This window comes from Nesoenas mayeri (assembly GCF_963082525.1).
Source record: "Nesoenas mayeri genome assembly, chromosome: 8".
In the NCBI taxonomy this organism is placed as follows: domain Eukaryota; kingdom Metazoa; phylum Chordata; class Aves; order Columbiformes; family Columbidae; genus Nesoenas; species Nesoenas mayeri.
In genome coordinates, this window is record NC_137554.1 from 18759481 (window position 1) to 18786825 (window position 27345).

The window sequence follows — 27345 nt, forward strand, 5'->3', positions numbered from 1 at the left end:
AGGCTCCCCTGACATCCCAAAAGGAAACCTTCAAACACTGTACGCTCAAAATGGTGAGCACGTAACTTAACTCACCCCATCATTACAATTTCTGTTTAATATGAAAACACTGACTGTTTAACTTGGATTGTAAAATGACATTCCATCTTATTGCCATCCATTTCTATTTATTGTTGGAATTTAAATGCTTCATCACTAGCAGCAAACAAACCAGAAGAACATTTGCAATATAAATATAAGACCTAAATCTACAGCAATTTAATACACCAGAGAAAGAAAGTGCTTATCTGCAGAATCTACCAATAAGCCATAATAAATCACTTAATGTCAATATAAATGTGCTTTCTTTGCCCAAGGCAAAGCTAACATGCAATAAACCAACTGCAACTGGAAAGAGTTGACATACCTAAGGATGCAGTATACAACAGTCCCCAGTTTCAGATCAGTTTTAAGACATTTAGAAGGTAAAGTCACTTTCCAGAACTTTTAAAACAAACAAACAAAATGCACCCTCAGGCAATGCTCTGAGAGCAGCTTGCCCAGCCAGTGGCGTGACTTTCATATCTGACATTTAAAAACCTGCACACCAAACCTCATCCCAAGTGCTGTTTTGTGCAAAAGATTAATGCAGTCTGTAAGTGAACTCAGGCACATTATGTTAGGCCCAATATGCAACTGCTGCTGCTGTTTATCAGAATACCGACTCAGGCTGCCTTTTGAACTCTTCCCTCTAATTAAAGAGTTTGCCCACACAGCTAATCAAAATATGAAAATCCAGGACGTGTGAATAGGAAGTCGAATGCTTCAATTTTCAAAGCCGTAATTATAGAGTAGAACTCAAAGTACAAGGAATTGAAACACCAGCAGAGCACAGACCACAAATAAAAAGTCAAGTGGCATTCAGAGTTTATATATTTGGCATCTGATAATGCATCAGTGACTGCACAGTCAAGTGCCAAAAATGAAGTAGAACTATTATAAATCATATCTTCAAGCTGCAGAGTTACATGCAACAACAGACTTCCAGAGGACACAGTGATTGCACAGACCCCTTTTGCTATACTTGGGTTTTCTCATATACTGCCAATGATAGATGCCTCTTCATAAGCTTTCTGTGATATGAAATTTTAAACATTTGGGCAAAAGTAGCGATGCTTTATCCATAGTTAAAGTGAGAAAAAATATTTTTTTATTATACTATTTGATAATGGTTTCAATATATGTTGACTGTTGTTTCCATTATTTTTAAACAATGCATCCTAGCATGTAGCAGTTTCTAAAGGTGCAACTACTATTGCTCTATTTCAAATACTTAATACCCATTGTATATTTTGAAATGCTTTGCACTTGAATTAGAAAGAAAATTATACAAAGTTATTTGGGTTTGTTTTTTTTTCAGTCAATAGTTCTATGAATCTCAGAAATAGATGTGGGTCCTTCCTCTATAAACACAATGCCTTTCTAAAGGGCAAACAGGAAACTCCCACCTTGAAAAATCAAGGAAATATGTAAGCGAGAAATGACTCTTTATATTTCTTATGATTGTAGTTCCATCTGTCACTGTAAAACTTATTTTAATGTGCACAATGTAAGCATGCAGCCTAAAAAAAAATATATATGCTTCAGCCATTACAACTGTCTTTTCTGGGACACTTCACTAGTGCATCATGGAAAAACAGCACCTGAAAACAGTCTTCAGTTTACACAAATATTTACATAACTTAAAGATTCTCAGTTTCGCCCATTGCCATATGCAAGTAGGTGCACAACAAAACACCATCTCAATTAAAAACTAAATACACAGTAGCAGTGCAGCACAGATTTGCTGAAGTATCTGCACCTAATGACTGCAGTTGTAGAAATGAGACAATTAGTCTGACAAAAATAATCAGAATTCCACTTGCTTCTCCACATTCAGGAAATTCTGGTTTTGACTTTCTTCCTAAACTTCACAGGCATGGAGTGGAGTGATAATTAATCAAATATTCCCACTGTTGCCTTCCAAACTGATATCAAACAATTTCCCTGAGATCCAGGGTACCCTTTGAAGTGACATTTATGTTTGCTTATGCAGAGATATTTTTCCCAAGTAGCTGACTCTTCATTTCAAACTCACTGCACACTGCAGAGAACCTAAAATAATATTATCTTTGAGGGCAGGCTTTTGTTCTCTAAGAATGCGAAAGCAGGCACAAACAGTCAGATAAACATAAAACTTCTACGTTTGGGGCTTATTTTCTTTTACATAAGGATAATGTCCGAGTTAAAGCAGCACAAAAAGAATAGTGTAGAATTTCAGGTAAATTTTCATGCTACATACTTTAGCCACACATGTTTAACAGCTGTAAACTGGAAAAAAAAGTTAGAAAGATAGTTTGGTCTCTGCTAAGTGGCATCAGTCCCAAGCAGTTAAAACAAAAACAAAACAAAAAACCAAACACCAAAAACAAAACAAACACACACACAAAAAAAAACCACACCCCAAAAAAACTCCAAACTTTCAGTAAGCTTGAAAGTAAAATTAATGAATGCTGCATAAGAACACAAAGACAAGAAAGAGCTTAATAGATCACTAAGTAAATATTTTGCTATTTCAGAAAGAGAATTGAGGAGCAGTGTTGCCTTTCCAGAGACGTTCACATGGTCACAAAGCACCGTTAAAATCCCACCTTCCGCGCTCCTCCTAGTGGAGGTTTGCAAGAGACACAACTCCACCTCAGAGCGATATTACAACCCCCTCACTTCCCAATCTTGTGAATGAAGCATCTTCTTCATACACCTTATTTTGTTTACATATAAAGTGACATACAGTAATTAAAAAAAAAAAAAAAAAAAGCAGCTTAGTTATACATCTCTCCCTAGCCTTCTGAAATACAAATTTTCACTTTAATCAACTAGGTAGATTGAATGTTAAGTCACACACATACAATTTAATGACATATTATTCAACTGCCATCTCATCTTAAATTACTTCCTTGCAATGTAAAATCCTGTAATTTCTCATATAACATGTCACTTAGTTTTTTAAACACACAAATTAATCCAAATACTGGGTTTAGGAGATAGCAAAGCAATTAATAAATTATACATTTATATTAGAAATAGCATTTATTATGGACTCTTGTTCAACTCATCTTTTTTCCTATACAAAACCCTAGGGCCCAGAAATAAATTAGAGCAAATTGAAAATCACAAACGAATTGCTACTGTGCAGTGAAAGGTTCATTTATGAGATGATGTGATCAGCTTTTAATATGCAGCATCATGAAGCTGCCATATTGACTCTGCTCTTGAATATGAAAAAATTGAAGAGAAAATGAAGCACGGACTAGTTTGGCATTTTTTCCTACCTTTACAGCTGCTAGTAACAATACTTAAAATGTCTGTGTGATACCAGAACTGCAGCAGTTATATACAAATTTAGAGAGAAAAAAGCAAAAATCACATTCATCAGATAGTTTGCCAGAAACTAAGTTAGTGCTGTGCAATTTTTCTTTCAGTTAATACAAAAATTTCTCTGCCTGCTAAAAATCAACAGCTTAATTTTAATTCAGCTGCGTATGAGCCTGGCACAACAGCCAAGTGTTCCATTCAATATTTTCTTCATTGTAGAGAGGAAGGTTAAAGGTGCTTGAAAGGTGACTGAAAACGTTATCCCGTGTTACCATCTGAGGGCTGTGCGGTGAGGTTACTGGACCCTGAAAATTAATTTTGACAGGTGTATCTTCTCATTGACTTTTTGAACGCAGTCGGGGCCGGTGGAAAGACGCCAAGCTGTGCACTGTGACTAACACAACTCTGCCATAATCAACCTTGCACCGTCTGTCCCACCACCAATACATGACCATTTTACAAAAAGGGTTTTTAAACTGTGAGCTGTACTAGCCTCTGCATGTCAAATCAATTTTAATTAATGCCAATAAACCCTCCATCTGGTATCAAGGCCTCTTCATTCAGTCCTTCTCAAACACTGTACAAGGATTTCACAGTCAGTACACCTGAGGCTATTTACATCTACTTCATGCTTGTTTTGCTAACATGATCAATATTTTTGCCTTTTTATCTTTGGAACCCAGGATGTCTGTCAAAACATTTAGCATGAAAAAAGCGTTTTTAAAAGCTAACAAATCAAATCAACTTTAATCATAAAACAAGGTTGGCTTTTAGCATAAATAAAACCTTGTTTATATTAACATGGGCTGGTTTATTTTAAAAAATGAACTTAAAATTAAGCTTATATCTAGATCCTCCTTGTAGCCTTTTATATTATGAGTGTGCAAAATTAAAGATTTCTGATCTCATTTTTTTACATCTTTGCAGAGTGAGCCATTTGCAGACAATTACTCAACATGAATAAAAGAAAATGAATACCAAAGAATAGCAGTGGATTCAAAAACAATCGGAAAAGCATTTTGCTCGGCCATCGTCTCATATCCCATCATTGGATTCTTACAACATGCTTCAGTGGAGAAGACGACACTGCTGCTTTGCAAAGATGACCTGGAATACCAAAAGGTCTCTGTTTCGCACCCATCTCATTGGCCTGATCTCTCTCGTATTTCTTTTTGCTATGTTTCTGTTCTTTAATCATCACGACTGGCTGCCAGGCAGGGCTGGATTCAAAGAAAATCCCATGACTTACACTATACGAGGATTTCGATCTACAAAAAGCGAGACAAACCACAGCTCTCTAAGGAACGTGTGGAAAGACATCGTACCTCAGACGCTCCGGCCTCCAACAGTCACCAACTCCAACAACACAGATCTCTCACCACAAGGAGTAACTGGTCTGGAAAATACACTCAGTGCCAATGGAAGTATTTACAGTGAGAAAGGCACTGGGCATCCAACATCATATCATTTCAAATACATCATCAACGAGCCTGAGAAGTGCCAGGAGAAGACCCCTTTTCTAATATTGCTCATAGCTGCAGAGCCGGGCCAGGTGGAAGCCAGACAAGCTATTCGACAGACCTGGGGTAATGAAAGCCTGACACCTGGCATCCAAATTGTTCGTATTTTTTTGCTAGGGTTAAGCATCAAGATAAACGGATACCTCCAGCGTACCATACTAGAGGAAAGCAGACAGTACCATGACATCATTCAACAAGAATACTTAGATACCTATTATAACTTAACCATTAAAACTCTGATGGGAATGAACTGGGTTGCATCTTACTGTCCACATGTTCCATACGTTATGAAAACTGACAGTGATATGTTTGTCAATACTGACTATTTAATACACAAGCTTCTGAAACCAGAACTTCCTCCAAGGCACAAGTATTTCACAGGTTATTTAATGAGAGGTTACGCACCTAATAGGAACAAAGATAGTAAGTGGTATATGCCACCTGATTTGTATCCAAGTGAACGTTATCCTGTGTTCTGCTCTGGCACTGGTTATGTTTTTTCTGGAGACTTAGCAGAAAAAATCTTTAAGGTCTCCTTAAGCATCAGACGTTTACATCTGGAGGATGTATATGTGGGGATCTGCCTTGCCAAGTTGCGAATTGACCCTATGCCTCCACCCAACGAGTTTGTCTTCAATCACTGGCGAGTTTCTTACTCCAGCTGTAAATATAGCCACCTAATTACCTCCCATCAGTTCCAACCTAGTGAACTGATCAAATACTGGAACCACTTACAACAAAATAAGCACAACGCCTGCGTCAATGCAGCGAAAGAAAAAGCAGGCAGGTATCGCCATCGGAAACTGCACTGAAGGACGACGCTCCCTCGGTCTCATGTACTCCATGTGCAATTTGTAAATACCGCTGAGCATGTACAGTGAAAATGGATGAGCTTCATGGGACAGCCTTTAGTTGAGCCCCATCACATAGTGCAGTCTGAAAATTATTTTTTTAAGTTAAAGAAAAGTATAGTTCTTGATAACACTAATATTATGAAACTATAACCAAAATGTTTTTCCCAGCAAATTGGAGGAAAAAAGAAGATTGATATATCAGGATTTTTGTGTGAATGTGCAATAATAAGCATGCACACCTTGGTGGTACAATTGCTGATTTATGTGCCAATAAAATATAATTGAGCATATTTTCCACACTAAAATTTTATTTTTAAAAATGCATCCATAGCTCTAGTTCTCTTCAATGTAATGATTTCTTGTTATCTACAATTGCTATAAAATGAAAAATAAGAAACTACATAAAATGCACCAAGGGCAGACCAGTTTTACCTTCAAATACCATGTTTGAATTATTACACATTTCTTTAATGTACAACACATTTAGCAATGTCACATTTCCAATTCAGTAAGACAGTACCAATGAATTCTAAAACACTAAGAAAGTACTCTCAAAGTAGGTCCAGTTTGGGGACAGTTGCTTACTTCGGTTAGGAAAGAGGGATATATGAAATCAAAGTTCAGAAGACTGCTGCTTTGCACATCACCTGCAGAAAGGCAAGTGGTGTTCTAGATTCAACTGGATTCTTCTCAAGGAGCTGACTAAAAGCCTGGTAATTCTCTGGAAGTCATAGGGCAAGGTCCTAAAATCTGGTGTCAAGTAACATTCGCCTTGGCATCTTTAGGCAAATTCATTGAATCTACTATTCATTTCCTTACATAACTTCGAGGTAACTCAAAGGCTGATCAGAAATGAAAAATGGAACAGTCTTTTGCTGTAGCCTCAAAAATTTCCCATTTTGTGGAAAGAGGGAGAAAACCAACCAAATCTTTATTGATTTTGCTCTTTCCTGCCTGCCAAAAAGAAAGGATCAGTCAAGTGAAAATAGGTCTGCTGGAGAAAATTAAGCCACACACCTTATTTTATAAGTGGGGAAGTCTAAGTCATAATAAGATTGAGAGTTCCAGACAGCAATAAGGGTGAGAACAAAATCTAAGCAATTTTAAAAATTGAAGTCACAACATGTACCACTGAAAATAAATTGTGAGAAGTAGGTTTAATCTATTTACAGGTTTCCAGTTTACTAACAAACAGAACTTTTTAAGCTTATTTTCCAACAGAGTTACAGTAGAGTTGTATCAAATTCAGGTTATTACTGCTTGTCACTCTGCCAGGGTAAGCAATACCCACCTCTGACTTAGCAGCAAATGATGGAACTGCGATTAGTTTTCTGTTTGACTGGGACTTTTTAATTGGATAAAATAAAAATATTTGATGTACTTTTATTATTTAATAAAATTGATTATATTTATGGTCTTCAGACTTCACTTTTTATGGGAAAGCTGCTCAGAAAGAAATAAATTTCTACCTTTTCTAGTGTGCCCTAGTTCTTAAAGCCTAGTTTTCATACCACACACAATACAGAGATTACAGCAGGTTCTTTTTCTTTGTAATGAAAACACAAATCACATTACCAAGCACTCTCAGCAGCAGGAACTTACACAAACAGACTGCATTGCACTGGACCAGCCCTCTTAACAAATTTGAGGAGTTCTTATTGAAGATGGTTATGGAAATTTGCTCATCACCATTTTTTTCCTGATCCTCCACTAAATTTTATCATCTGCTGTGTTTGAGGTATAATAATTATACATTTGTGCATTTCTAAGATACCTCAAATCACAAAAATGACCATTTCTGGGGCAAGTAAATCTCTGTAAAAATGGTAACTCTCTGCAGAAGAGAGTTCTCCAACTACAATCAAAGTGCATCCACTTAGCTTTGGTGAGGACTATTGGCATTCACAGAACACAGAGATCCAAGTTGCATTAGAAAAAGTCTTTGGGAGTGTTCTTTCAACATCCATTTGTAGTTTGCTTCATACTCACTTTGCCTGCTTCCTTCCAGCTAATGCAGGCCACAGTTAATAGCCCAACTGAAAGCCATCTGGCTTCAGTTAACTATCCGCAAGCTTTACATAATAGAGCAAGTTTTAGACAACCAGAGTGAGTGTTGAAAGTCACTTACTACTCAAGGGTATTTGGTTCTGGAAGACATATAATCCTGTAAGTGGCCTCTCCCCAGGCGATGCTGGCCAAGAACAGAGTCCATCCTCCTGGAGAGGACTCAATGCTGTTCCAGCCTCCAGTGCTTTCCTTTCCAGCTACACTGCAATGTACTCTGTTTGGATTTTACCAACTCTGGCTAGTTCAGAATGCTGTTACTGGCTTCTGGGTACAGTCCAAGAGGTTAATAACTAAACCTTAAATAGTTTGGCACTTGAATCATAAAGTTTGGCAGCCAAACAACCTCTCGGGTGCTCCACTTTGGAGCTCATGCATGATGTCGATCTGCCCAAGCTTGGCAGAATCACGGTACAATGCCTACAAGTTCAGTATATCACACTTCTTGCTAGTTACAATCCTAATGAGGAGTGTAAGATGTTGAATAAAAAGCCATTTTTAATGCACTTTGAAGGGGTTCAACATAATTCTTTAAGATTCGTATTAATGCTTGGGTATATGTTGAAACTATTCCATAAATATATTTGACTCAATACCAAAACAGCCAAAGGCTACTTAAAATGTTTGTATCCAAGTACTGTTTTCTTGCACAATTCATTATAAAGCTTTCAGAAGCAGGAGGGACAGCTTGTATGGGGAAATATGCAGTTACAGAATGAAAGATCTGCATTCCATTCTCTGAATGTTTTTACTGTTTTCTAGCTTGTGTTTAAGCTATTTGCTCACTCTGCTAGAATATAAAAACAGCTGCTGTTAAAAATAGTGCAATAATTATTTATATCATTAAAATATTTGACAAGTTCTCTCAATTCCTTTCCCCATAGAGCAAGACAAAAAAATAAAGGCATTTTCATTACCAGTAGGATACAAGCTTATATCTAGAAGTCTAACATGTCTGCAATGCAGTAAAAAAAATAAAGGATATAAATAGTTAACTCATTGAGGTATAGAAGTTTGTATAATATTTGCTTTAAATGTTTTTAATTGTCTGTGTGTCTGCTTCAGGTTGAAAAAAATTCAAAAAGTCAATGTCTCAGTGTATTATAAACAAAAAAATTGCAACGTCATCAGTACCACCATTATGGCAAAGAAAAAAAATCTTATGAAAGTGAAGCATGGTAACAAAAATCAGACATTAGAACCCCATACTTTTTCCCTATTTAACTTTCAACTAAATGAAATATGCACATTGATACTAGATGACCAAAGTGAAGTCCCACAAAAAATTGTAATTCACCAACAGAACTTTTGCTTTCACATCTCCAATTAAAATCAGTGATGTGGCTTATTTGCAGATCACACATGAATAGATTTGAGCATGGAAAACACACAACTACAGGTTTTGGTGTAATACAACTGGTTCTATCCCAGACATGGACAGATTTCTCATGGGTAAAGTTCACAATCTGTTCTAGTCTGAAAAAAATTACATGTAAAGGTACTTCCAAGACTCCGCAGTTGGTCTGAGGGAAAATTCTGTGTCCATGAAGATCTTCACTTAAATGTTATAAATTATTTTTATGTCCTATAAATTTAAAATTATAGGATGGCAGTGATGTAGAAGAGATGGGACAGGCCGTCTTTCAGGTTAAACTACTGTTGTAGTAAGATTAAAATTCGCTTTTCTTTGCAATGCAGTTTTATAAAATGTGTCAGCCCATATTTACAAAATGTCTTCAGAATATGCACGTTAAGACTTGGTTACCTGTCTCAAAATCCATGCTAAATCAGGCACTGGAGGGGAGGGAAGTACCTAGAAGCCATTCTTTTAGACTGGTCCTCCCCTGCCCCCCGCCATCCCTACTAATTTTCCTGATATGTTAACACAATCCTCAGTCATACTTCAAACTAAAATACCTACATAATCACATAATGCAAGAAAATTTTAATCTCTTGAATGAATACTCATTTCAACATGTGAAAACTTCCTAGCAGAAGATGTAAGGAAGATGGATGCTAATACAGAAGCTACTACTCCCTTATGAGGAAAGGCTGAGGAAGCTGGGTCTCTTTAGTTTGGAGAAGAGGAGACTGAGGGGTGACCTTATTAATGTTTATAAATATATAAAAGGTGAGTGCCATGAGGATGGAGCCAGGCTCTTCTCGGTGGCAAACAATGATAGGACAAGGGGCAATGGGATCAAGCTGGAACACAAGAGGTTCCACTTAAATTTGAGAAGAAACTTCTTCTCAGTAAGGGTGACAGAGCACTGGAACAGGCTGCCCAGGGGGGTTGTGGAGTCTCCTTCTCTGGAGACATTCAAGACCCACCTGGACATGTTCCTGTGCAACCTCACTTAGGCGTTCCTGCTCCAGCAGGAGGATTGGACTAGATGATCTTTTGAGGTCCCTTCCAATCCAGAACATACTGTGATACTACATTTCTGATATTAGCAAGAACAGGCTCGTAACCAATTTGCAAAAGCATCAGTAGTTGTCCAAATATCTTTCCATTTTAAAAACTCATTTCTCAATCCTTATCTTGTGCTGTAAAATAACACAAATAAATATTGGACAATTACTTAACTGTTCTATGATAACTGCACCTATCAAGTGTAAGAGCACTATCTTCCTTTTTGTGTCAGCTTTTGTTCCAAAACAGCATGCAATTTGGCTGCCCTGCAGTCTCACCCTTGCTGGCCACAATAAATTCAGACTGCAGATCCCACCTAACAGACCTGGCATTTGCTGTATCACTACAGATTACACCTCCCGCCCACCTAGACCCACCTCCTTCCTCCAGCTCTGCTCCACAAGTCCCAGCCAAGGGGCAGGAGGGAGGTGGGGAAGCGGCCATCAGCAATGCAACGCTGCGCTGCCAAAATGTAGGTCACAAAGCAGAGAACATTGTCTTGCTTTTGTACCCATGGCAAGAGAGAAGCCAAAGGCTGTCCAGGGCAGGAGGTTGGGGGAGGGCTGTGCAGAACAATTTCTTTACAGCAGGTCACTTAGAAAACCTCTTGAATGTCAGAAAACAAGAATGAAGCTAAAAACGCAGCGGTTCATCAACACCACACAGATTCAGAAACGCAGTACAAGCTCAGTGATAAGGCAGAGCACTAAAAGCGAGGCCAAACTACAAAGCAGGATCTGAATGTCTAAGTGATAAGTATTTGCACTTGCTTCACTTCCAGAGAAAATAAGAATCTATGAGGTAAATCCATTCTTCTAATAAAATCTTTAGTTTGTGATTGCAGTGCATGATTTTTATTGCTGCCTGAACCCAAGTAATTACAAGACATGGTGCAATGGCATGAACAGCCTGTCAGGAACTCCACAGAGAGTATTTTACATATAGGACCATCAGCCCGCAGTCAAATCAACAGTAAAGAAAACTAAATCACTTGTATCTAGGATTTACATTTCCATTTTCAAAGAAGGGGTTAATTCCACTTTTCATTTGTCCTCGGTTAACTCAATAAACATCTAGGCTGGTACAATACGGTACCTTGCTCACACAGCAAAATGACTGCAAAGGAATTTAGCTGAACATGGGCTATGGATGAAAACTACCACGTTGCCATTCTGATATTACCATGGCAACAGCTACAGAGCTCTCTTAAGCATTTAAATCTGACAGTTTTCTTGATAACACTAACTGGATGATAGCAATGATGCACTTTGGTTCATGAGCTAACTGCTGTATAACTCAAACCACAGGGTACAAACCATTCTCTTTGCTTTTCTCAAGACTATGCTTGTGGTCAAAATGTTCTGACTGAGACAGTAACCTTGAATTACTACTTAAAAAAAAAATAAAAAGAAAAAAGTCCCTCCAGCACAAGGAATACTCATGGCTTAAAGCTTTATGTACTCTTAAAGGTTTCTGTTTGAATGGTTAAGTTGTGCCCGGGTGCTGGACAGGGTGAAGTCAAGACCGCTAAAAACTTGGACAAGATTTTTCACAAAGGGCTTTCATTCGCCTTGGTCGGCTCAAGAGCAGAATATGCTTCCTAAAGAGCAAATGGAATTGATGCTGCTACTTCCAGGTGTCTTTTGCCTGAGAGAGAAGGAGGAGGAGAACTCATGTTCTCCTACAATAGTTATCAGTTTGTGACCAATACACACTTTTTAAAATAAGAAAACACTGCAGCTGAAGAATATACAGGTATGCCCTCAAGAACAAGCACATCCATTTCCTTTTAGCCCATTTATCTTTAATATTAATTGACATTTCAACTGTTTAATACGTATATTCAGTGAAGCACTCTGATCTTCCAGATGCTCAGCCTGGGCATAATGGAGAACTGTCTTTTTCTTTACCTCATTAGAAAGAGAAGTGTGTGAAACACATTTCTCACCCTAACATTTAAGGATATGAGCTTTGATATTGACTTGCAATTAATTCAGCTGAAAAAGATGAATAAACTGAAACCAGTGTGAAATCCTTAAAGGTTTAAAATTTCCCAAGACGACAAAAAGCAGACCATAGGAAATAGCTGTGCTTGCAAGGATGTAAAAGATGAATATTTTCAACATAAGCAGTCCTCAAAAAGTTAAATATTCCCAGTTCTTTCTCCGTTAACACTTCTAAGGTTTTGTATTAAATTAAAAATTAAAAACATCCATGCCATCATAAAAAAACCCAAAAAAAACCACAAAAAAACCACACACACTAAATCCCTCCACTCTTGAAAAACCACAACCACACTACATCTTTTCTTGTGGAAGGGCCCAGCATTCCCACATCTCAGTAGCTCAAAGTTTAAAACGAGAACAACCAACTGCCACAACAAACCCTTTGTTAATAAAATACCACCAAGGAAAACAAAAACATTGCTCAATGCCTTTACTAAATATTTAACTTAACCTGCATTTAAACAAGCCGAGGGCTAATATTTTTAGAATAAGAGAGAGATTCTAAGTTTCATCCAGGATTTCTATATTGTTGTCATCACTTCTAAAAGAAGCGTGAATTTGGCATGCAAAACACCCCTCACATCTACGTCATAATTTGAGCCTGTCGGGACACAGCATACAGGGTGATGCAAGATGATAAAACAAAAATGAGACATTGGAAAACACCATCTGTGCCTCAGTCAAAAATTCAGTAATGCCACTTAATGCAAATGCCAGTCTTTTTATAGGCATTCCTCTAAAGTCCACCTAGGCATTGATTTTTGTAGACATAAAAATTCAACTCAATTATCCAGCCTTCTCTGAATCAAGAGAAAACCTATTTCCCATTGTATCATCTCTGAATAATTTAAAGTGTTGTATTTTATGGATTGGTTTTTCAATGTAGAAAAGGGTAACATTTTTATGTCCCAATAATTTTAAAAAAAACAAGATTACAATTCAGATGTACACTTAACGTTACTTAAGACTCTAAAATACAAGTAACTATCATATGCATACCTGAGGGTACAACTAACACATCTGTTCCTCAAAAAGCAAATTACAAAGCTTATGCTCTAAGCACACTGAGGCATACCAAAGGAAACACAAACTCAAATGACAACAAAACCCAAACAACCCACAGAACCAAACTGTTCCTATACAAATATATATGTTCAACAGAAAAGTATTTTCAATAATACCTCTACTAATGTCATAAGAAAATTCTGTCTTTCGAATCTGAAAATATTTTTAAAAGTTAATGCAGCAGATTATTATCATTTCACCAAATTTGAGATAGTTTATCTATTTTTGAAGTTAACCACATTACTTAAAAAAGCTAATCTTTTTCCTGAAGTCTCCAAATGCTAACAAAAATAATTAGACAAACAATGACAGATAATCACAATTTTTATTTTATAAAAGTTATAATTTATTCAGATTTAAAGATATAGTTACTACTTCTTATCTAGCTGTGAATTACCTCCTTTCAAAAAGTGGGCAAGTTTGCTTGCTACATACAGCAAAGGTATGATTTTCTTTCTAATCAAAATTCAGTTGAGAAATGGATGCTGCAAACAACTTAAGACACTCAGCTTTCACTAATGTTAATAAAGGAATGTGAGCCTTCTGCCAATAACTTGGGGGCTTTAAGCTTGGGTAAAATATAATGCTGCCATATTCATTAAAAAAAAAATGCACTGTCTGGGTACCTCAAATATTTATTTTTTTTCTGCTTCCACCATTTCCTCATTTTCTACTAGTACAAGTTAAGGAGTTCAAATGATTTATTGCCCAAATTTCATGCTAGCGGAGTAGAATGGAAAAACTATAATAAAGTACACAATTACATTCCTTCCCTACGCCTCCTCCTAATCATTAAAAAACTTTACACACATGAACACACACTTCTGACAACACCTGCACACATCCCATCTATGAGCCTTTTTGAGAAACACCAATTTGAACAGTAAGACTCCTCATGACAATCATATTAATACTTCACCTCTTCCAGTTCTGTAAGAGAACACAACATCTATGAATCTTGTATTGAAAATTTTTAACTGTAGAAGATTTTACATGTAATAAAAGATTCCGTGTCCCAGCTCTGCCCGTAGTCCCCACTTTTCTCATCAAAGTATTCTCTTGAACTTGTATTAGCACCTGAAGTACAAATATAATACTTGGATTCATAACACCTGGACTTATTCAAAGAACAGGTGAACCCTAGAATATTCATGACAAAACCTATCATCATGAGCATGAAGTACCTGGTTTTTTTCTCTCCACTCACGTACAATTGAATTGAAGGAACACTGCATGCTACACGCCATATTCATGCCAGGATATAGCAAACTATTTTTGCATGAGATTAAAGTGCTGAAAATCAATTCACTGCTACAGTCATTTCAGCACATACAACTATGATCCAGTTTGAAGTTAAGACAAATTGCTGAGCTGGACAGTGCTCCTGCTCTGAAAGGCTGGACTGGTCCAGCCCCACCAGAGCCAAGCAGCTGGCCTGCACACTGTTGCTAAGCTCTACATGGATAGTGCAAGGTGCTGGATAATTGCCATTTTTTTTCTGTGACACAAATACTCTTGGACAAAAATAGCTTTACATATTTGCTGAACACATTTTACACTGGCTTTGTCAGTTACTTGAAGTAAAAAATGATCACAAAGAGATGCATTGCCAGAGAAAAAAAATAAGACTGTCTCCCACCAAGGCCAACTAACAAATTTGGCATTTAATTGGTTTTAGTGGCCAATACTGACAGAAGAATCCATGTTCATAGTTTTTCTCTGGCTTCTGGGAAATCCACAAAAATTGAATGCATTTTAAAATAGTCAATAAAGCTTGTTTTTTTGCTGTCCTACTTCCCTCTGACAATTACCTCTTAACAGTTAAAACTTTTTCTCAAGTTATCAAAAAGATACATGGTAGCAGCCTAGAAGAGAAACTCTGCAAGATGCAATGCGAAAAACTGAATATTTTTCTAAACAAACCCCATAACAATCTCCTTCCCCACCTAAACACCTTCAAGAATATGCTAATGATGAAACATTCACGGAGAAATTTCTAACAAATTTTAAGCACGTGAAAATTAACTCCATAAACATTCCTTTTTAAAGATCCAGTCAGAACAGACAACACAAACCTTTCTGATTCTGATAAATAACAAACTACAGTTTCTGAATTTTCTATACAACATTTTCAAAGCTTACTGACAAGCTGGAGTCTTTTACATATCATCAGAAAATTTGCCATAGACTGCAGACCAACTCTTTGCATAACAGTGGCATCAGATGATATTAGACCAGATCAAATTGACTTGTTTCAAAAAAATCCAATAAGTATAAATAAATGTTGATTAGGATTTGTTATTACCAATACTCCTTCCCTAAACAGTTGATGAAATTTATCCGGCAATTCACAGAAACATTACCTGAATTTCCACATTTACTGAAAAAAGGACAGAACCCAGAAATTCCCCTATACAGATTCAACTATAGGAATGTATTAATCTGAGACTATACCATTCTCCATATATGCAATATGGTAGCAGAAGTTAACAACAAATTTACCGTGATGCTGCCAGCTATATTACATTAAAAATATGAACAAAACCAGTAGAAATACTTCATAATTGCTGACCATTAACCTAAACTTTTAACTGAAACACCTCAGTAAGTGTTACATAGTACATCGCTCTTTCTATTAAACAGAGAAACAAAAGACGCAAAACTGAGGAAAGCCAGACTTGCAGGGAAATACATAGGCAGGAAAAGCACTGAAGAAATTGTCGAGAAAGTATTCTGCAACAACTAAAGTGTGAAAGGAGTAACTATGCCCTAAAATAGTCACTCTAATAAACATCCACAGCAATTTGATTTCCTGTTCCATCCTCACCTTAAAGATCCCAAACATGCCACATTAAACTCTAAGCAAAACCAACCTTGGGTTTCCCAACCAAAATAAAACCAGAAGTTCAAAAGACCTCTGCAACATTTTTGTTTGTTTGTTGTTTCATATATGCAGAGAACAACTGCATTATGAAAATTTTTAAATGTACTGAAATTACTACTGAAATGTGAGTTTACATGAAATCCAGAAGATACTGCTCTGTGCATGGTGGACAATGCACTGTCTTCACAGGCTAGTTAATAAATACTATTGTAGTTCTTTATAATCTAGCCATTACTACCCAGACTGAAGAGCAATAGTTTAATTTCATTTGTGGATCTGATTCAAATCAAATCTGTAATCCTATGTGAACTAGTAGTGAACACACACAGAGCACTAAGAAACAGGGCCTCAGCAAGAAGAAAAGCGGGAAACGCATCTGACAGTCTGGGGAAGCTGCTCCCAAACATAATGGGCTCATCAATGATAGCAACGTTTATATAGGTTGAAGTAAAGGTGAGAAGTCAAAGCATATTAATTTAAATGCATTAAATTCCCACATGAATTTCTAATGCAGGAGTAAATTTGCCTCCACTCACTGTAAACCAAGGAAATTAAACTAGAGCTAACTAAAGTAATTTTATTCCTAAAGACATCACCAGCCAATGGCAATTTAATGCATTATAACTGATGAATGTTGATGTTGTATACTTTGGCAATTTGCTTTAATTTGCTTGAGCGCCTTGATCTAGATATGGCCTTAAGGAATACTTACATATTGCCATATTAGATTGCATCATGCTTTGTATTAAGGAGAAAAGGTTATTTCTGAATGGCAGAACTATGAAGCACTTGCTTTAACAGGAAAATGGAGATGACTGTCAAAGACTCTTAACTTCCTAATGCCTCCTAAACATGCTCAGGTGGCAACAGCTTCACTTTGGGAAGACCTAAGGTGTTTGATTACAAATGAAAAATAACTTAAGACTTTAACCCTTTCTAACAAATAATGTACTGGGGAGCTCAGCAGCTATAAGAGAAGGCTGAGAAGAAGTTGCAGAGGATCCTCATGTCCCTGAAGAGCACTGACGGACTGAGACCCAAAGGCAACCAGGAAAATAAAAATGTCTTGTTTTAGACACAGGGAAGAGTTACCCCCCCAAAACCACACACAGCTATTGGTCTTCAATTAAAATTTGTGTGAGTGCAAAGGCACTTCCAGGAGTCTGTTTCTTAGTCACAAAATTCCTAAGCAAGATGGAAATCCAGGAAAATATGCTGAAAAAGACAGATAACTTGTGAACTTAAACTATTAAATAGCTCCCAGGCCAGCAGGAGGCTACAACGGCCGGGTGACAGGCTACAGGGGTTCAGAATTGGTTTGTATCAAAGTGAATACTGCAAGAAAGCACACAGGGTCCACCAGGAGCCTCTCCTACAGCAGTTTGGCAAAAAGGAGTAAAGATGACTTCAGCCAAGGCTTTAACAATGAAAAAAAAAATTAAAATATTAATCAAAATTACTGAAAACTAACTGAAACTAGATTTACCTAAGTGTATATACCTTTATATGTAGAGAAGGTCTAAGTTTTAAATATCCTACAGTGAAAAACAAAGAATAAAAAAGCAAAATACAATCTCACAGTAATACCTAAATTTACACTGAAGTATAACAAATCCACTACAGATCAGTGTCAGAGTGAATGAACCATTCATAAATAAAACCAGAATACCTCTTATTTTTTCCCCCACCAAGACAATGTCACAAAGCACAAGAAGTTTAAATATGCCTGAGAGCCCTCCCTTTCCAACAAAAAAACAACCCCAAATTTACTACAAAAAGGCATGAATACTTTTCTGCAACTAGCAGCAAAATATTTTTACCCAATCATCTTCAGACTTGCCAGAGAATGTTATTCTACTTCCTTCACCCTTGAGAAATGAAAATATCTGCCTGCCCCATCAGCTTTTAATCTTCTTATGGACAGAATTAATTTAGCTTCCTTCTGGGGAATATGGCAGGAGAGAAAACTGGCCAAGCCTACTTGAGCCAAAGTGAATCTTTTGTTTAAAAAAAAAAAAAACAAACAGCATTTTTCAAAGCTGTGAACATTCTTCAGTTTTGCCACGTTTATGAAGTATCAATATATCTGTGTGCATTTTATTATAGTTTAAATACGGCTTCACTAAAGAAAAATCACTTTACTGAGCATAAGGCAGAAACTCCTTGAAGTTTGTCCAATATTAAATGTCACGTTTATCAATCATGTTCATTCCACTTATGTGAGGCACCAGAAAAAGTTACATTATTTCCTTAAAGGTATGATTCTTATTCATAACTGAGAACTTTCACAAATATTAGTATACTAGTAACTACTGTTCTAATTTAATACATTCTTGATCTTAACCTTGAGGATATTGAGTACTTATTACTTTTTATATTCTCTTCCTCTCGGCTTCATATAAATGAGTGATAAAATAATGCTTGAAAACATTTTCTGTGCATTGTGAATTTCCATCTACAGAATGTTCCCGGCATATGGATTATTGTTATGATACTCATTGTTTAAAAGGATCTAATACCTACATTCATATTTGAAAGAATGACAATTCACACTGTTTGATAACCTAAGCCAATTATAGGCAGCTTTTCAGAGGAGAACATTAGAGGGCATTAAGAGTGTTGCTGAGAACTGCCAGGGGAAGGAATATAAGAAACATATTCAATATGTGGTTTTGTCATACAGCACAATAACATGAATACATAAGTTAGCCTTATTAAATATTTAGTAGATCCAAATAAAGGTGAGCAAACTGTCTGATTAGTCTATTCCTTCATTAGTCTGAATGACAACTGTAACAGGCAAATACCATTCTCAAGATATTGTATGAACAAGGAAGTTGTTCAAACCAACTATAAAACTAGGCTTGAAAACCAGATGTAACATTACACTAGGCAGTCCAGAGTCCCTTTAGATTTTAATTTCTAAGATAGCATTATGATCTATTTAGTATTTTAACATGTATTTTACTACTTTAATTTGCATTTCACCTGCTGTTCATGTCCAGATATTTTTGGAAGCTTTTTCATTACATTATTTTCAAGAACTAACTATACATATGAAACCTACTATAAAAGTTGTGGTTTGTTACAGCATATGATGTCGCGCTAAAATGGAACAGATTTTATAGACCAATATGAGGTACCTGATGTATTGTGTATATTTTATTGTATATATTATTAGATGCAAAATATTTGGCTTCAGGCCTTATAAAGCCCTCTCCATCTGGAAGTCTTCTGTTTCACTTAGTAGCCACAGGAAAATACAACTAATCAGGCAGGTTATCTTTTTTAATGCCGACTGGGTTCCATTTTCATTTCAGTAGAATTGCAATCTGTTTGCCTGATCTACATCAACTGCTCCAAAGATAACGAGCAAGTAGGACTGATGAATCCTGGTGCATGACGCACCCGCACGGCTCCTTGTTCCAAAGGAAAAGGTTTTTTCCCCCTTCAGCAAACAGATTTGTTAGCAGCCTACTGCGGTGACATTCCCTCCCTTCTTACACAGTATGTTGTGAACCTACTTTCCAATTTCAATAAAACCTGTAGGAAAGTTATTGCCTTTGTCAACTTTTATGAAAGTTGCTGGCTGGGGAAATGAAACCCTAAAATTAGCGCTCCCAGGGAGGGAAAGGCAGTGCTCTATTTCCTGAAAATGGCAGCACCAAGCCACCCGAAAGCAAACATCTGGAACTCATCAGCTGCAGCTCCTTCCAGGCCAAGGGAGGGTGTGAGGAGATACCTGCTCCACTGAGCTGGAAGAGAGACTTAGATGATTATAGAGAAGAAACCCATTGCTTTTACTCCCTTCAAAGAAAGCCAGAATTTTTAAACAAATAAATTAAAATTACTATGAATTTAAAGCAACTAGCCTAACAGTTAGCTACAAGCAATCTTATCACTACATCGCTTTGCTTAGTCACAAAAAATTTGGCTTCACACTTCAACTGAATTTTTAAAGCATATCTGCTACTTGTGCACAAAACCTAGTCATAGACCTTTAGGAAGGAAAAGTGTTGCCTGCTTTTAGCCTCAAAGAGATGAAAAAAGAGACGTTTTCAATCCAATAATACATCCAAAGTCTCCTAAAGCAGCAAACAAAATTGAACAGTTCAACTCCCTAAAACTTATCCTGCCAAACATAGTGGTAATATAAGGTGAAATAATACCATGTTTTGTTAATGTTCATCTTGTATGAAGCCTAAACAAAAGTTTTATACCCTGGCTAATCAAAATATGTATTTGTAAAAGAACAGTTGTTCTCAAAGTTATTAATCAATTTCTTTCCATTTACCAACTGCTTTAGATAAATTTAACATTTTAAGTACATTGGACAAACCTTCATTATTTGCAATAGTAAGCACTGAAGATTAATATGTTCATATGGTAGCAAACAAAACTCTGAGAATTGCTTTTACACTTCAAAAGAAAATCCAAATAATTCATCTTGAAGAAATTCACATTCACACTAGGCATTTATCAGCTCACAAAGACCAGAAACCAGATGGGGTTTTTTACCCCATCAGTACCTTCGGTGTTAAATCTAGAGTCCCAGATATATGAGATTCTTGTGACTTGCAAAAACCCCAAACCAAAAGCCTCCAAAAAAAGTCGCAATCCTTTTGGGAATTGGGAGTGGCAAAACAGAAAGCAGTGAATGAAATTAAACCAGACAATACATCTTTCAATGCTTACCTACATGCACTTTCAAACATACTCAAGGCTCCCTTTAACTCACTTAGCTAAGCTGAGCAGTGTCTTTAAGAGAGTTTTAAATGAATAAATAGTGAAGAACCACCCTTCCAGCAGCATTGATGCAAGTAGTTTCTGCAATAGCATATTGCTCAGTGAAAACATAAATACAGCTCCAGATGGCAGGTCTGCAGATCGCAATCACAGGTATATTCCGGAAGGTATGATCAGTATTGCCTAAATGCAGGTTGAGTGAGCCACAACTAATGCAGAGTTCATTATACAGTCTTTACAGTCATTTGCCTAATGAGAAAGCCTGTGCTGAAACAGACCATATCCAGGGCCATCAGTAGCAAACCTGAGTAAACCAGGATTTTGCCTATAGGTTCTTGTCGTAGCAAAAATAAATAAAACACATTTAAACATCCTGAAAGCGAGGATGCAGATTCAACAGCAACAGCATGTGGCTGCATAAAAAACACAGGCAGATTAACACCTGGTTTAGATGGAACAATAAAATCACATAAAGACCAAAACATAGTCAGACTTAATCAATTACCCTTTTAAATGGTACAAGAAGGAATTGCCTTAAAGGCTTTAAAACATTGCGTATTTTGCTGTTCTAACTGCATCTTCTCATTAGTGATGTTGCACTATGTTGAAACAGTGCTGAATGACATCACCTCTATTCCACCCCCCCAAAAGACTGAACCACAGTTCTTACCTTAGTATTTCATTAACATTTGCCTCCAAAGATCTGTCTCAAGTCTGAGCTCTATAGGTTTGACGTGCTTCGGAAATACTATCTTTCCCTTACATATTCTGATGCAAGAACTAAAGAACAATTGCCTATAATACACTCTTGTAATATTAATAACTGTAAACCTGTGAAAAAGCCAGCCACAGAGCAATACCTTCTGGTTGGATTCAAACACCAACAGCCACATACTCAAAGAGAGTGCCATATAAGGGGGAAAAAAACAAACAAACAAACCAACCAACCCACAACAACAAAAATTAAGGAGGAAGACCTTTAAAACAGCAACTCCAGAACAGTGCCCACAAATTGAAAAAAAAAAAAACAGTCCTTAAGAATGTTCAAAGAGGGCCTTGACAATTAGGACAAAGTACAGAACTTCTAAAAATAAAAACTCATAACGGAGAATTTGCTCTGCCATGACTAAATAATACTAAGTAGCACTGAGATGTACATGAGGCTGGGTTTTGAGGCATGTTCCTGTGGATGCTGCTGGAGTAACAATCTAACTATCCCGCTTTCCAGGCTCCAAAAAACAAAACAAAACAAGGTATGACTATGATACTAAGCTACATAAGTCTTCTGCTTGGAGTACTTGCTTATTTCCCCAAATAAGAAATTGTATCTTACTCCATTAGGAGCAAATAACCAAGTAGTAAAGTGTCACATGGCCTAATGACAATGATACAATCTCAACAACTGAATAGAGAGGGAAATCTTGACTCTTATCTCAGATTAGTTACATCTATGACTCAAATACTTCAATTATAACATTGATTTAGTTACTGTATCATAAATTTCAGTGTTAGAAACCTTCAAAACTCTGTTCAAACTCATTGGAAGACAATGGGATGGCTACCCATGTGATTATTTTGGTAAATATGGATAAACTTGCAGAAAGAAGGGATGTTAAAGTGAAATAACTTCTGGTTCCCCATCTGTCACATGCTCATTTCTACTGGGTTCGTAAGACCTTTGTACCGCCTTCAATAGTTGTGAATAAATTACTGCACTACATAATAGTTACATTGTTCTCTCCCCATTAGAAGAAATTTGATGATCAACTGTTAGTTGAAGATGCAACTATTACATATTCAGTAAATGTTTGGAGATAATTTATAGAGGGAAATATGTAAACAACACTAACATAAAGCTGTGTGAAATGCATGATGTATGTTTGTTCAAAAAAATTAGGACAAAGGATAAAAATCTGTAGCTCAAGTTTAGCTACTACCATTGAGCAATGCCCTATAAAACTTGAATTAATGGATATTACACATAAATCTTAAGACCTGAGAAACACCAATGAATCAAAACACCTAAATAAGATCACAGCAGATAGCAAACACCTAATTCAAAGAACACCACTGAAGTCTCCTAGACGTTTTTGTTTGGGGTCATGTTTCCAAACGAGAGTGACTCCTGAACCATTCGTAAAGGATCTTAGTCCTGGCAGAGTGTATGTGGCAGATGAGTGTCTCGAGGAACACCCATAGGGCTATCAAGTAAACTCACATCATTCAGCTTTAAGTCAAGGCCGGTCTAGGAAGCATCATAAAACTCACAGTAAGAATTTTTAAGACTCTTAAGCTTCTGTAAGTAAAGCTCCCTGGATGTCTAACGCTCCACTTCAATGTATACTCAGAAACACTCTGGATTCTCATACTTGGCACTCCTCCATTGAAATCACTCAGGGACTTGACAGGCTTGCCACCAGCACACTTAGCATGGTGACACAGTCGAGTTTCACACAGAAGAGAGACTTGAGACACCCTCATTCAGTAACAAAGCTACATGGCCCCAGGTCTTGCTCCCTCTTTTGTTCAGTAGCACAGAGGGCACCATAGTAATGCCTAACTTCCAGATGTGACTGCTTACACAACATCCACTTTCTTGAATTTACAGTTCTTACTCTCAAAATAAAATAAAACCTACTACGAGGAACGAAACAGGTAGTTCTATGGTTTAATGCAGCAGAACAGCAAGAAATCTTGGCACAGATATGCATTACTTACAATTGCTGAAAAAACAAGTGCAGCACTGTTCAACTTAACACATTTTCTTGAAAGCTGCATTTGTATGTGATTTTTCTTGGTCTCCATACACGTGACTATTTACACTAAAACTCTTTAGGGGAAAGTAATTTAATGTTTGAAACACGACTGAGGCAATGAAATGCCAACCACTGAAATTGCTGTGAAGACCTTAAACATAAAATACAGTAATAGTTCTTAGAAAACTTGGTTGCATTTCACCCACTCTCGATAGAGTAACAGAGACACCCAAGGCCCTTGGGGCTGTTGCTGCAGAGCAGTGTAAGGTTGATGGCAGACTGTTCCAGGGAAACATCCATTTCTCCAGGTCAAGGATTTTCTGAGTTACTGGTCATGTCCTAGCCCTTAATCCCCATGGACCAAGAACCTCATGGTTGCCTGAATTGCAGTTGCAGATAAATATATTTAACATGTAAAAAAAAAAATTACAAATCCAATGAAAACAAAACTCTTTACATGCAGCAGCATCTACGGAACACTCATTTTTAATAGGCAATTATTTCAAACATCCTTTTGATGGTTAAAATCTGAACAGTGTGCACACAAAGAGCTGACGGAACACTGCTTGGCCCACGGAGGCGAGCGGGGGTGCAGGCAGGCTGGCGTTATGTTCACATCGAGAATAATGACCAGCTTATGCACAGACTGCATGAAAATCATGCTCCGCTTCAGAGCCATTTAAAATGCTTTCAAAGAGTCTGTTGTTTTGTTGGCTCCCTCCTCAATACCACTGCCCTCAAATATTTTAATGAGGTTAGAACATAACACAGAAAACGGGTGACATGTGGATAAGTAGTTATATCTCTCCTATGCAAGATGTATTACATTTTCAGTTAATTTTTTAAAGGTAAGTGCTATTTATCTGTATATTGAGACACTATGTCCAGTTCCACTACATGCTTTCGAAAAGTCATTTCAAGTTTTGGCACTAAATCACAGTCTTAATCCTTCATGACAAATTAAAAATGAAAAATCTTGTGAATTTACCTACTTACACAGACGCATATCAATTAATTGAAGTCTTATTTAAAATATGTGCATACACCGTGCTGACTGGTCCTACCCCAACATGCTTCATTTCCAACGGCCCAATCTTTAAGTTTTGGCATTTCCCTTCATTCTACTACATGCTAATACTTTGAAAAAATATACCAGCAGTTAAATAAGCTCTCAGTTAAAATAATAAAATCACTGGGACTACACCATACTTGAAAGATTTGGGAGGCAATAACAGCAACATCTTTTGATTAGTTAAGCTTCAAAATCTGAGACTGACAAAAAATGATGAAAAATGCTGCTGACCTTGGTGGTGCTGAACCAGTCTTCCAATTCTTCTGAAATTAAGCCTGTTTGTAGTGTGGCTTACATAGAGACCCTCTTTTTTTAATAGTAGTTTTCTGTTGGACTATGTAAAGTATTTGTTTCAACTGAAATGTAATGTATTTTCTTTAATTACCAATAGTCACATATGTTTACTCAAAGTAATTTTACAACTGACAAATAATTGTAAAGCCTGGCAGTTTACACCAGAAAGACTGAAGTTACTTTTGTTAATTCATAGGAAAAATATCACTAAAGTCAGAAGCACTGAAAACCTACATAGAATTTCTTATTAGAGATAAAAATTAAGATGTTTGAATGCTCTGCAGAAATTTGCATTGGAGTTTGCTACAAGCAAAGTGCCTCAACTGAAACCCTGAATAACTATACGCTGACTTTCCAAGCATGGCGCCCAACTATCTGATATGTAGATCATCTCAATAGCTAAAAGAGCTGTTGCATCCACCTGTTTACTGAACAGTAAGAGAAAGAAATGCCAGCAGTAGTTCTGGCTGCTTATGGGCGTGGATGATCAACAGATTCCATTACGAGCAGCAAAAACAAAAGACAAAGGAATCCTCTGAGCTTCAGCAGCTATGAATACTAAAAGAAAACAGAAATTAAAAACAGGAGAGATTTCTAGCAGTTAGGAAAGAAAAAGTAATTTCTACCAGGGCCTACTGCAGTACTATGCATATCTTGCTTGCACCCCAGTTTATAACCACATTGAATGACATCTCAAGACTAATGAGGATGGTAGATCAGATCAGTCTATTCCTTCCTTTCATATTAAAGTCATTAAAACCTAAGAAAGAAAAAGCACCAAGATGAGTAAAACCAGCATCACTGTGACTACTATTGTCATGGAGAAACAAATGTCACTTGCACGTGCACACAGTCAATACAAAGCACATCCTCAGCTTGGAAGAGGACTCCACTTTAGGACCGATCTACAAAAGCCAGCTTTATCAGATACTCACAGAACAAGCAGCTTCTCCTGTATCCTGACCTAAGTACAGATAGTTAGTTTGTTCTGATCTTCACATCTCAAGCTGTAGTAACAGTTAAATAATTCACATATTCTAGTTACAGAAACCATTAGTCCAAAACTGAGTTTTGTTTCTGTATAAAAGAAAGGTCAGACCACTTTCTAGGCTTCCACTAGATGACACTGGCTTAGTCTCCCAAATTCACATTTCACTTTAGAAAAGCAGAAGGCTAATGCGCTGAACATGTAAAATTTACACAAGTAAGAAAGAACACGTTGAGACTATCAGCTTAAAATTCTCTCCCAGCATTCCCTCGCACCCTGCATGGTACAAAAATACTAACATATTTATCTTCCATAGCTCTTATTAGATCCATCTCAAACAGTAACCTTTCCTACCTAAAGCACAGAAGTTATCCTGCTATCCAAGGGATTATGCTTTAAGTGAAACCTGCAGATAGACCTGGACATTTCTGAAAGTCACGCTACACAATTTGCAACATGAACTGCTGGGTAACTGGATAGCAAGAGGTATCACCATTAGCTTCCCAAAACATCACCAGCCCAGGCAAATAGACGGTACCACAGGTATTAAAAAAGGCTTTCTGAGGAAGATGGTCCATTATAAACAATTCCAGGTCCAGAATAATGAAATCATGCCTTCACAATTGGAGAAAAAAAAAAAAAAGTCATTAAATAAGTCAGTTCTTCCTAAGAGAAAGTAAGTGTGCCAATTAAGCAAAAACTCTGTTATAGGGAAGAACTGCCAGCAGCACAAGTTATTTTAGCTGACATTACTTCAGAAAAAGCCCACCATTCACCATCTGTTCTGGCACAAGTTTTGAATGCTAAGAAAGTTTCCAACATCACTGATGAAAAGCAAGCAGTCAAGATGCAGAAGTTTTTGTTTTGCTGTTAAAAAGAACAAGCATCTATGACAGCTCACATTGCAGCAGGAACAAAAATAAAAGAGAAGTTTTGCACATTTAATAAAAATCACTACAGATAATTAAGGTAAGGCAGAGTGCAAGTGGAAGATACGCAGGGAATAAAACAGAAAAAAAGAAAAAGAAAAGCTTCTTAAAATTTGACATGAGAAGTGGGTGCGCAACTCCAGACAGTGGGGCACAGTTTCCACTCCAAGTCACAAGCATGTCTACAAAGGTTTTTCCAATTGCAAACAAGATCAAAACTATTGGAAGCTAATGGTTCCATTGACCTTTTAAAGGGAACACTAACCATCAAAACAAAGTTATTTGTTCAGACAGAGAAAATAAAGGACAATGTAACACAGCAAGAACAAAAGTCCGAGTAAATGGTATCAAAAATCACATT

General features: G+C 36.9%; 2 protein-coding genes across 5 annotated transcripts in view; one reads left to right on the top strand and one right to left on the bottom strand.

Annotated features, from left to right (window-relative positions):
• The window catches only part of CDC73 (cell division cycle 73), a 107359-nt gene that overhangs the window by 42071 nt on the left and 37943 nt on the right, over positions 1 to 27345 (bottom strand). The window lies entirely within an intron of this gene.
• On the top strand, positions 4457 to 5725 carry B3GALT2 (beta-1,3-galactosyltransferase 2; the record flags this gene model as incomplete). Its single annotated transcript, XM_080349211.1, has 1 exon — positions 4457 to 5725. The coding sequence occupies one exon, from the start codon at positions 4457 to 4459 to the stop codon at positions 5723 to 5725; it is 1269 nt and encodes a 422-aa protein (XP_080205337.1).